The sequence below is a fragment of the Labrus bergylta genome, chromosome 23 (genome assembly GCF_963930695.1).
Source record: "Labrus bergylta chromosome 23, fLabBer1.1, whole genome shotgun sequence".
Taxonomy (NCBI): domain Eukaryota; kingdom Metazoa; phylum Chordata; class Actinopteri; order Labriformes; family Labridae; genus Labrus; species Labrus bergylta.
In genome coordinates, this window is record NC_089217.1 from 8,676,901 (window position 1) to 8,689,925 (window position 13,025).

The following is a 13,025-nucleotide window of genomic DNA, read 5'->3' on the forward strand; positions in this document are numbered from 1 at the left end:
TTGGACTTCACAACCCTTTTCATCCTCTTGAGATTTTATGCGCCACTATTATATCTCAGTCCTTTTTTTATGTACTGCTCCATTCTTCTCAATCCAGACTCAGCCTTTTTTCCATTGCTATTCAACTCATCTATCATATTCATCTTCAATGTACGACAGCAAGTTCAGATAATAGTAAAGAAGTCATGGAATTCATGCTTCATTTTCATGGGAGTCACAGTTGGAGAGACTTCTTTGAACTCAGAAAAGTCTAATGCATCTTGTGTTTCTGCTGCATTATTGTTTACTTGCACTTACAACCAAGTCTTGGCAGTTAGGTTTATGCCCTGAAAGATCTATGTTGTTGCCTCTTAAATTATGAATTACAACAGAACTTTCAAATCATTCACACTAGCCTTTTGTATCCTTCCTTCTTCTATTTTTAGATCGAAATGTTAGAGCACAAATACGGTGGCCACCTCATCTCCCGCCGTGCTGCCTGCAAGATCCAGACTGCCTTCCGCCAGTACCAGCTCAGCAAGAACTTTGAGAAGATCCGGAATTCGCTGCTGGAGAGTCGTCTGCCTCGACGGATCTCCATGCGCAAGGTCCGTGTGCAAAACACAGAAGGTTTCTCTGCTGAACGGGCCCTGGCAGAAGGCTGCAACTTGGCAGGCATCCCGTTGGTACGCTCACCATCCTTGCCTGCTACAGTTGGCGGTACCCTGACCGACCTTGAAGACTCTTTCACGGAACAGGTGCAGTCACTAGCAAAGTCCATAGATGATGCACTCAGTAACTGGAGCCTGAAGACCATGTGTTCACTGCAAGAAGGTGGAACCTACCAGTTTAGTGCCGATTCCTTTAGCACAGCAGGAGTAGGAGGTGGAGGAGAAAGTGGTGTGAGAGAGCCTACTATTTCTCAAGGCCCATTGGATCCTAGTGACCTGTCAAGAAGTGCAAGCAAGTTGATGATGGCTTTCCGGGATGTGACCGTGCAGATTGACAGCCAGAATATCCGTGTTTCATCCTCTGTCATGGAATCAACATCTGTCACCCTTGGCAGCTGTGTCCAACAAGAAGGTGGCTACAGCACTGTCACAACTTCTTCCTCGACAACAACAAACTCAACGCCATCCTTTATTCCTTCTTACACCTCACAAGAACCCCCACCCCCTCCTGCAGAAGTCCCAGCTGAACCCATAGATCCCCCTCCACCCCCACAAGAACCCCCACCTCCCCCAGAATCACAGTTTGAAGAAGATGAGCAGGATGTTGAATTCCCTGCTCCTCCTCCGAGTGAAGAAGAGCTAGAGGAAGATGTGCAACCTCCTCTAACCCCCCTTGATAAGATGGCTATCCCTCAAATTCTAGAGGAGAATGTAATGGCAGCACCCCCATCCACGAAACCCTCTTATACCCTCCAACCACAGGAGACTGTACTGCTGGGAAGCTCGCCAGTGGTAGAGCCACTGGAGGTCAAAAGGAGTGGCTCAGAGACAGCCGACAACAGCTCAGAGCAGATGAGCAGCAGTAGCACATCAACAGAGGCACGCTCCACATCTGAAGCCTCGTCCAAGGAAGCACTGCAGGCCATGATCCTTAGCCTGCCACGCTACCACTGTGAAAACCCCGCTAGCTGTAAATCCCCCACTCTGTCCACAGACGTCATGCGAAAACGCCTCTACCGCATTGGCCTCAACCTCTTCAATGTGTGAGTAGCTTCTGCATTTTCATTCTTTTGTGTTTAGATTAATCCAATGAAAGTATCACTGCATTTTCCTATGTCATTTCCAATACAAAGTCAAAGAGTCAAGGTCTAGGAACTTCATTTTCCTTTTTGTGAGATGTAAAATTCATGGATCCTGCTTAATACAGACATAAGCAAAGACATCACATGGTAGTTTGAAAGTGAAACAAAAATTGTTTTATGGGTATTGAAAGAGTTCTGTAAGTACAGTGAGATTTATGAAACAGACAATACCTCAACCCCTCTTCTCAGTGTAGCTGGAGTTTGATGGGTCCCTCTGGTCTCAGAGAGCAAAGAAAAGCACTTTTACTCACCGGTCTCCATTGTGCTGCGAGAACAAACAGAAAGAAACCCAAGTCCCAAGCTAGATCTTAGGTGTCGTCTTTCTTTTCAGACAGATAAATCACGACAGGGACAAAAGAAGACACAATGACTTATTGAGGCAAAGAAGTGTGTGAAGATTGGTTCACAAGACAAAACAAATGAATTGAAAGAAATGTAGTGCAAATTAGAGACTTGTTGAGCTAACATGGGTAGTTGCAGACATAACCCTGGCATGTTAGAAATGACAGTAAGCTAGTCCCTGCTTCCTGCCAAGCATTACAACACAAAGGTAATTTTAAATGATAACAGAAGTAGATTTACCACTAAAACAATGGTTCTTGAATTCAGTCAGAGGACAACAATATCACACTTCTCCTTTCTACCAGACAACCTTTCATTTACTGGCTGAAGTAACATTTCCAAATGCTGATTAGCTGTAACTAGTTAGCTACTTAAGCTAACATTGGTCCCATGTATTTGTCAAAACAAAAGATGACAATAACATGCAGTGTGAGATATTTAGCGTTAAAATTGCATATCATTAGCTGACAGACAGAGAACAGACAACAGGCAGTTTCACTTGTGATGATACCCGAGCAAAGAAGATGAGCCTTAAGTCCAGTGGAAATTAATAGCAAATATAACAGTGCAAAAACAGAAAGGTAACTCTTTTATTCCTAACACCAGCCAACATCCTGGTGCATTTCCCTCTGTGGCTTCAGAAATTGTCAGCATTAGAAAAACAAGTCTGTGTTGAAAAGCTTGTTTATGTTTGCCAGTTACAGCTTTTCAGTCCCTGTGAATTCACTTCCCCCTCGCTGCCTAGTGAAGAGTGACAAAGTCAGAACCAGATAAGACCCCCGCTAGACGCCCTCCAGACAGGTGCAAGGTGCCTACATGGCAGACAGAGATAGGAAGAGAAAGAGTTGCCATGGTGACAGCGGTACATCTAAGCCAGCAGTGACTGAATCTGATGTGTTGATCAGTCTAGAGGAAAAAATAAATCCATAAGATATGTGTCAAACTCATATTGCTTTTTTTAAATACATGATGGGAAATTACATATCCATAGAAGCATTAAAAAAATGTGTGTTTTTTAACATAATTCATAAACAGCTCTGCCCTTATTAGTCAACACTTGCTATGGTCCATTTGAAAAAGTTAGTAACCACATTACTCCTGAAAATGTGCTTTGCAGCCTACAGCACACTTGAAGGGAATATTTATTTGTGTAGGGAGAAAATGCTCCATTAGCTTTTCACCCATAGTGTACCCTAAAGGACCAAAACACCCCACAAATTCAAATAACTATACTTGACTCCCTCACATATGCTATAAGTTGGGCTCAACCACTGACAATACAGGAGGGGTGGATTTGAAAAAAAAATGGCAATGATCCACCAAGCTCAAAATTCTCATTAGTCATTCTGCTACAAGTTGTGGATGTAATTAAAAGTTCCTTCACCACTCTGTGAACTGGAGCTTTGGAGACTGGAATGAAAAATTTGTTAACATTTCAATTCAAGCAGGGTTTTTTTTTTCCCTGTGTGTGTCAACCACCTCAATAGTTTCGGTAGAAGCTCTCTCTGCTTTCCAAAAACACCTTGCTGAAACACAAAATACACAGTGTTCCCCTGGGTACAAAAAACCACTACACGATTTTGTAAAGATATTTCCCCAATTAAGCCATTTTCTACAAATTTAGAAGATTGGAGCTCATAAACACCCATTATCTTTCTGCTCACTGCCAAGATCTGCAGTGCAATAAAGGGGCACAATAAAGCTGATTAACTTTGACTCAATGCTGGAGCGTGACACAGTAAACAAGAGGAGCAGTGAGCAAGCTTTGCTGCTACTGCATAGAAGATGCATACTGAATAGCCACACAAGAGTTCAAAATACGTGAAATAAAAAAACTGATATTAAAAGGTCACATATATCCTCCTTTTCAACAATTTTAAATAAGTGTCAGAGCTCCTCAAACCATGTCTGTGAAGTTTCTAGTTATATATACTCTGATTCTGTATTTTAGCATGCATATAAACCCCTCTATTTCAGCCCTGCTCAGAACATGCTGTTTCTGTGTCTGTAGCTTTAAATGTAAATGAGCTGTGTCTGACCACGCCCCTCTGGAAGGGATTGGGTGGCTCCGGCTTTCTCACTCCATACCCAATTGTTCACGGAGAGAAGGCAGACTCGGAGGGCAGAACAAACACCTATCTGTGGGAGTGTCACCCACCTGTGGGAGGGGTTACTTCCCTTTGTGATGTCACAAAGGGGAAAATCTCCAAACGGCCTGTTGGAGCACACATTTCCTGAAAAGTGGAGCCGACAAAAGACGGAGAGGATGGACTTTTCTCATAATTGGGGGTTTGTAGACAGACTAGTGACACATATTAGGGTTAGAAAAAACTAGTAAACTGTATTTTACAAGGCAATAAATAGGGATGTTAAACAGTCAGTTTTGAGCATGTTTTACTTTATTTTTAAAGGCAAGGAGAGTCGATTAATTGTAAATGGTGGAGGATTTCTTAAATCCGATGTTATCTGATGGAATCTAACAAAAATATATTGTCTCCTTAAGTGCTTGAAGATACATCATTACAAAGGTCCCCTAAGATGAACAGAGTAGGACCTGAGTGAAAAATAAAATGATTTAAGAGAACTTCACACTTGAATTGGATGGCAAGATTTAGTATGTGGCTCGATAATGAGAAGGAAAATAAGGTACGAGAACATCAACCCCATGTAACTTTAAAAAATGCAGCAGATATTATGGTATTGCTGACAATTTGTTTTGACTAGCCTCATCGCATTCAGGCTTATCAAATCTGCTTTGACAGTCCAAACAAAACCATCACAACTCTATATTTCTCTGTAAAATGAGTTTGTCCGCTTTGATAGTTTCCGTCTGAAAGGCACTGGAGTGGCAGAGAAAGATTGGCTGTAGCATTTATCTGTTTGTTCAGATTTTATTTGAAGCACTCTTCAGTTTTTTTCATATCTTTGAAGGGGAAGTCGGGACTACACCCTTTGGTAATGACTGTTTAAAGAAAGTTTGATTATGAGGTTCTGTGACTCTCTGGAGATATTTCCAGAAAAGGACAGGTTTCAGCCTTTTCTGTCTATATGCGATTCACTCTTCTCATTTTCCCGATCAAACACCTTGAAAAATAAGCTGACTTTTAATAAATTGGGGACAAGGGAAGAGAGATAGAGGAGCAGAAAAAAAATTAAAAAGTAGAGAGAGAGAGAGAGAGGGAGGGAGGGAAACCAAGCTTGCGGCTTATTAGTTCCACCAGTTCATATCCTTCCTCTAATACCTGCACTGTTGTATCCTTTGCATCTTAAACAGGGCTGTTTGCTCGGGGCTAAAACGTGGGTATTGCTTGATCATGCAGAGAGAAAAGCTCTCTCCTATGCACTCAGTCAGTTTAATGTAATGTGTGAAAGTGTGTGAGTGTTTGTCTTGCAGCAGGTGGCCCGTGCACCCACCTGGAAGGAGGAGTAAGAAAAGGCAGGGGAGGAAGTAAATTTAACAGAAGTTCTGGGTGTGTGTACATGTGTGTATGCAGCAGCCTGCATGAGAAAACAACAACAAAAAAAAAAAGATGGAGCAGCGAGCGATGGAAATAGAGAGCAAAAGCAACAGAGAGGAACTGAAAAAATACACAAAAAGGTAGAGCGGGGGAGAGGTTGAGGGAGGAGGCCATTTGATAAAGTTTCTACCTTGAGTGTGGATGGAATGACAATGACTCCATTACACGAGGGGAGAGTTTGTCAAGGACATGGCCAACACACAAGGGAGCTGGCACCAAACGTACAGCAGGAAAGAGTAAAAAGAAGAGGAAGAGGACGAGGTTTTGAAATAATGACCGATTCCTCAGAGCTTTCAAATGTTTGTGTGCATTCATTTTAAATTTTATGCTAACGTGATTGATATTTCCTCAATAAAACACTGATCACACATCATAGCAGCTCACATTGACTCTCCACGCGTGAACATGGAAGCACTACCAGAGGTTTATGAATTAAATACAAGTTGACGTTAGAGATGTATGCGTGAAAGGTGCAAGTGTGAAGAAAGAGTGGGAGAGAGAGAGAGAGGGATGTGAATGCATATGTCTTGGATGGCTAATTAGCTCAGCATGAAAAGCAAAGCCTGCCAAACTCCTCCAGAGATAACCTGACGACAGGAGGAGAGAGAGAGTCTCCGCAAGAAATTCAGCTGGTGTATGGTTTGTTTGTGCACACACAAACATCGTCTGTATTAACAGTCTGCCCTTGGTGCTAAATGACCCAGCACATAATTACAAATCTGAAATCCAGATGGCTAACAGAGGAAGCATTTCTGAATTCTCTTCTGCAGACAAGTGGGATATGCAAAGGTTGTACAATAGCACAACCGATTTGAAAAATAAATAACAATTTAATGATGAATTAATAGTGAGTCAGCTGCAGAAACTGAACACTTGACAAATGACAGTGATTATGCAAGCAAATAAAAAGAGTTCACATAGTTGGCTGTAGTAAGCTAAATCTAATGGATACATGGTTATTTAGATGAACGTTAAGGATAAACAGATATGCAAGTTTAAAATTGGATTGGATTAATAGTTGAAATAGGTATAGCAACTATTCACCCCTTGTATAAATGACCTGTTTGCATAGGCTGCTCACCCAGCACTGGAGAGCAGCCCTCGCATCGAAGACTTCCAGAGAGCTGGGCAATCAGAAGACAGAGAACCACATTTTTATAGTACGCTTTATGCCAATAACAAAAAGCTGATAGGTATCAAAATGTAGTGAACAAATAGTTGAAACCACATTACGGTTTAACAGTTAAGTAATTAGCTTAAACTCTCTCGTTAATGACATCTTTTTAACATTCCAATGTAATATTGATGGAGGGACTCTTATGACTGTGCTCTGAGTGTATTTGATTAAAAATATCCAGAACCACTGCTCTAGGAAACAGAAAATGCTAATTTGGGCAGGGAAAAGGAATACACTCTTACCCTTTCAGCTAAAAACATACTTGATTGTCTAGGGCAGCGCTTTGCAACAGTAAGTCTACATCACTGAAATAAATCAGACTTCTGAAGCGTCTACAGTCCCACCGCAAAATCGTGGTTCTACTCCTAAAACGCACAGAAGCGGTAACCGGGGCCATCAATCTGTCACTGGCTAGCAATGAAACAGAAAATGTGTGCATCTGAAGAAATAGGAAACATGCAGCGCTGACAGTGAAGCACTTGTAGAGGCCATAAAACACAGCTCTGAGGTGCGGACTTTGTGCACATCTGAAATAGATCTAAAATACAGAGCCAATAAAAAAGTGCATATGAAGGTCGTCTCTGAAGATGGCTTCGCATTTATGATGGGACAAGCGGTAAAGGTGTCGGCAACGAGGAGGCAAAATGTGTGATTTAGGGAGAGGGCTCTTAGGGCATGTAGCCGCTCATTTGGGACCTCTGCTTTTAGCATGACATATGGGTCCTGTCTGGCACCGTCTCCATGTTTTGTGCGTTTGTCTCGATGCCATGCTTTGTTCTCTTTTCTCACTTCAACCTTGGAAGTTTCTGTCTTCAGCTGTGAATCGCCTCCTCCGCCCCCACAAGCAAAAGTCAGTTTTTTATTCCAAAGTAAACCGTGTGACCTTCACAAAGACTTCCCACCTAAAGGTTATTTTTTTCATATTTTTTTTTTTTAAGATATGGAGACTGAATCAACTTGTTTAAGGTTAGTTTCCAACATTGATGATAGGAAAACATGCCTCCTATATACACAGAATATATTGGACACTGTTCAAAACGTTATCACTGCATGTAAGGAAATGCATTTGTTTTTATTACAATATAGGCCAGGAGCAACGAGAGCGTGGTTTAATGTCTCTGTTTATGGGCTCACTGAACATCATTTAGGTGGAAATGACTTCCACCTTTGAGTTATAACTGGGAAAACAACTAAGGAGCAGAATTTCTAGGAAACAAGATTTTGGTTTCTCAGAGACAGAAATTTTAACTAGTACATCCTGAGAGAGGACAATCATCATTTGCCTGATAACAAAAAAAACCCCAATGTGAACAGGGTTGTTTGCAGCTTTTAAACAAACTGAGGACAGCAGAATGTATCTAAATCCATCCATCCTTTATTCCCCTTTCCTATCATCTTCACTCCTTCCATTTCTGCTTACGAATAATAATCCCCATGTGTGTTCCATCTGGTGTTGGGCAAACATCACATGAGTGTTGTCTTCCAAATTCATTTGGCGAGACATCACCTTCAGCTGAGAGGGCGAGCTTGAAGCCGAGAGTGTGCCGAGGCTGTCGCAGCAGATGCTTTCAGGCAGCTCACTCATAGTCCGCCCTCTCGGTCCTCACGTTCCCATTCCCGCACATCTGCTCTGTCTGGTCCACTTCCAGCCTCCTCCTGCTATCCTGCCCTTTACACCCATTACCCCCCACCCCCATCCTGGCGCTCCCCTCTGTCCCGCCCTCGCTAAACCCATTAGCTGTGGTATACACACACACACACACACACACACACAAACACACACACACACACACACAGATCTGTTATGTAAAAGCTGTGGTTTAAACACTGAAAGAGGGCTTTGGCAACAATGTGGTAGCTTCCCTGGAGCGACTACTCTGTGTGTCTAATAGAGTTATAAATAGTTACCGTACTACTTCTTGCTTACACAAAAGTTAGCTGAACATGGAGTAGAGTCAGACCTTTTAATAATCTCAAAAAATATAATAATCAAAATAAAGATATACAGACATGTAAAAAAAAAAAAGAAAACGCATAAACTACATCTATAATGACGAAGACTGCAGTCATCTGAGAACTTTTCCAGGTGGCACTTGGCTGTTTTACATGCAGTTGATCTTTTTTTCCCCCCAAAAGATAAATGGCCTCACTTTAACTTGAAACTGCCTACATTACCTGTTAACTGTCTTTTAAAGTGACCATTTTTTTAGTTTGACGTACTATCTTCCAGGGAACCATTGAGTTCCATTAGTTTCAGAACACGGTTTAAATCAACTTAGAGAGGCTTGGCTTAGTAAATCTACCAAAATGAATAATGAATCAGTAAAATAATGAAAAGACACAGTGACAAACGCACAAGTGCAAAGTCTGGGCAACTTAGCCCAGATGTAAATCGTGCTCCCATCCATTATGATTCTGCCGGTGTCCTCTGAGTTTAGCAGTGTATCGAGGTGTTTCTAAGTCAGTAATGAATTTTGTAATTTAGCAGTGGGATGAATACAAATGAGATGTTTGCCTGTGTGTTTTATTACTTGGTATGAGCCCAGCTTGCAGGTGTACACAGTGAACGAACGGCCAACCTACAGACTAAGAATCTCATTAATGCATCATTACTTTCATTATTTCAACTCAAGTTTCCAATTTCCTTATTATGCTTTGAACAGCCGTTAGAGGATATACCAGATGAATAAGTTAAGTATAGCTCAACTTTGTGTTGGTGTGACTTGCATGCATGTCACAACTATACCTTCCTTTGGAAACTGTTAATCTGAGAAAATTAAAAGTAAATGCTCTCTAGTTATTAACCCTTCTACCACCAATGTGAAGGAGATAAAATTGTGTCCATGTCCTAACAATATTTCCCTTCCTTTGTTTCTCACAGAAACCCCGACAAGGGCCTTCAGTTCCTGATCTCCCGAGGCTTCATCCCAGACACACCCATTGGCGTCGCCCACTTCCTTCTCCAGAGGAAGGGCCTGAGCCGGCAAATGATAGGAGAGTTCCTTGGAAACAGCAAGAAGCCCTTCAACAGAGACGTCCTCGAGTGAGTAGCAAATAATATTTCCTCGTACCGTTTTAGGATCATTTAACGGTGATCGTAAAGGTGATTCTCCTCGGTAATCCCTCCATTTTCTGTGAGATCAGGGGTCGGGGTCAACAACAGGGCTGGATTCGATATGGGACTTAGCATGATAGAAAATCCTCAGCTTTAGTTGTCTCTGTTGCAAGTGGTTTTGATACATCAGTCTAGGTTTTATAGAGTTTTTCAAGTCTGTCTTTGGCTTAGAAGATTCTCTAAAGTCTACCTTTTAACCCCAAATTGTAACTTTGTATCCACTTTTGCCAAAGCTTTTGTTATTGCAGACATATTTCTAGCTTTCATTATTATAAACAAACCAAAACAGAGTTTGAAATGGAATATCACAATTCAAAAAATATGCCTTCATCTGACTTTAATTTTAACACGAGGTTGCCCTGCTAGAAGGAATTATAGAAGAAGAATAACAAACTTTTTAGACAAAAATAAAACGAGAACCTTTGCTGCTCCCTTTGTTTTTTTAGATTATTTTATCACGTCAATATCAAAACCGCAGTCGCTGCTGTGTCGGCAGTATTTGATCAGAGAGGAAGTAGGCAACAACGGGTCAACTTTTGACATTTTCTGAAAATGTAAATATTCTGTGCGTTTAAGCATGAGTTTCCTTTTAAATCTAAAAGCAATTTTTTTTTTTTTTTTTTCAACAAGTATGGTAGCAACCACAAGCGCCGGAGCAACTATGTGCTGTTGTTCTTGGTGGAACAGAAAAAGGTGAACATAGCTTAAAAAAAATAGACTTCAACTCTGCTTTAATGTTTTTCTCAGTCTCTGCTAGTAAAACGATGCAACAGACAAGATCCGCAAACGTACCTGTGACTACCTCTTACTGTCATGAGAAAAAAATAAAAAATAAAGATTCCAATTTTCAGTAAATTCTAAATATGAGGAGAGAAAAAACAAGTTTATTAACACTAAAGCCTGCTTATTGTATCAAGTGATTTCCTTTGAAGCTACTTTTGTTCCCCTTCCTTTTTATCAAACACCTTCCTCACTTTATCTCCGTAATTGTCTTTTTTATTCTATTACATTCTCCTATTCACCCATTACTTCTCAATTTGCATATCAACCCAGAGGAGGTATGGCAGATCTTTCTTTTATCCTTTTGTCGTAGTTATCAAACTGAGAACACCTTTTGCAAGGTCAGACACACACGCGACACAGCACTCTTCAAAGTTGTACACCTGAGGTCCCCTCTTATCTAATATTCTATGTTTTTAATGGCCGCCATCTTGGTTCCAAATACAATTGTATTAACACGATAATGCTTTTAAGGCTGCAATGGAGGATTCATAGACTGGGGCGAAGGTCGACTTATAGAGGTATATTTTCCGGATTTTCCAACAGAGCAGTCATACGGCCGCACTCTGAGTGATAGTGATGTTGAAGAGGAACACGATAGGCGAGTGCAAAGTGTGTGTGAGAGCACTTTCGATAAAGTGTAGTCACAGGAGAGCGGGTGAGGGATTGCAGCCTAATGTGAAAATCACTCATGTTGATTCACTGAGCCTGAATGTGTGTGCGTAATAGGCATGCGACGTGTGTTTGTGTGTGTAGGGAAGGTGTGAATGCGCGCCGATATATTGTATATTTTGTGTTTCCTTTGCATCATCTGATACGTTGCTGAGCATATCCTCCCTGTAGAAAGCTAATTGTGCCTTCTTCTCCTCCCATTTCTTCGAGCATAAACAACAACAGTTAAAATGCCTTGAGTCAATTAAGCCAAATTGTGGTTATACATTTAGTCTCCAAGAAATGTGGCACCCTGAGGACTCATTTACTGATAATGTAGTGTACTTGTTTAGTGGGAAAAATGAGTTTGCAGTGTCATGTAGTCATTGGCTGCAGAAAATATGGCTCCATCTGTCCTGCTGTTTCCTTTTATTTGCATGTGTGTGTGAACCTGCCAGAGGAGCTTTGTTAACATATGATTTAAGCCGTGCTATGCAGATAGATGTGTCTTACTTCCCTGCCAGGTATAGCATGCAGATCAAAACATAGTACGCAGGAAAACAGCCGTGTGTATAGGGGTTGTGTATGTGACAGAGAAGGAAGGAGAGGACTGATGTACTCAGGCTAGAGAGCATCGCGAGCGACGTTACATAAATAAGGAGTGACAGCCGGGAAAGAGAGAGAGAGGTGGTGGAGCGAGGAAGTGAGTCATGAGGAGGGCGATCAGAGAAGCTCGACAGTCAGGAGACGTGATGGAGAGGAGGATAGAGTCAGAGTCACTGTGTACTTAAAGCTTTACGGTCAGAGTGGGGAGAGATACATGACATATAGATGAGGGAGTATTTGTGATTAAATTGTACTAATGGCTGTTGTACTGATTGTGGAGCCTTTATCACTAAAAGATTGAGAGATAGCAGTAACTGATAACAACAGACATAGTTAATTAAGTCAGACTGAAGTCTTGTCTCCATGGACAAGGCTTTCTTGTAATTATCATTTTTCATCCGTAGTGGATTATCACAGGAAGAAGAGTAGAATAGTATTTGTCAGAGACCGAGCAATTAATCAGCCAGCCGATAATTTCCGCCGATATTAGCATAGGAAGTGACTAACAATATCCGCTAATTATATCGCAGATATGCAGCGATATTATGAGATTTATTCACCCGTCAAATAGCATTTCATTTTAGTTTCAATGTATTACACTATCAGTTCTCTGTCACCAGCAGAGGCCGCTATATGGATTACAACAAGCATTATCGATCTCTAGAGTGTCAAGCGTTGATACGCAATGAGTGACCATCTTGTCTTCATTATACTGTATACCAGAAATGTGTATATCTATATCTATCTTTCTCTAAAGATCAAACATAGATCAAAGAAAGATATCGGCAGATTTATCGGTATCAGAATTTTTCTTTTCCTAATGTCAATATCAGTATCAACCCCAAAACTCCCATATCGGTCAGGCCCTAGTATTTGTAATAGTAGTTGTAATAGTAACTTGAATTGCAGTGACAGTATAATAGTAATCAGAAGCTAGTATGACAGTTGTAGTGACTGGGATAGCTAGACGTAGCAGGCCTAGTGGTAGCAGAAGTAGAAGCAGTGACGGTGGTAGCATTAAAAGTATTTTCTAGGGCAGACAGA

At 41.2% G+C, this 13,025-nt stretch overlaps 1 protein-coding gene across 2 annotated transcripts in view; it reads left to right on the forward strand.

The window, feature by feature from the left end:
- iqsec3a (IQ motif and Sec7 domain ArfGEF 3a) overlaps positions 1 to 13,025 on the forward strand; it is a 91,208-nt gene that overhangs the window by 51,725 nt on the left and 26,458 nt on the right. For both annotated transcript variants that reach the window (XM_020652834.2, XM_020652828.2), the window contains exons 4-5: positions 426 to 1,693; positions 9,711 to 9,872. In XM_020652834.2, coding sequence (XP_020508490.2) covers positions 426 to 1,693; positions 9,711 to 9,872 — 1,430 coding nt within the window. The remainder of the gene's footprint in view (positions 1 to 425; positions 1,694 to 9,710; positions 9,873 to 13,025) is intronic.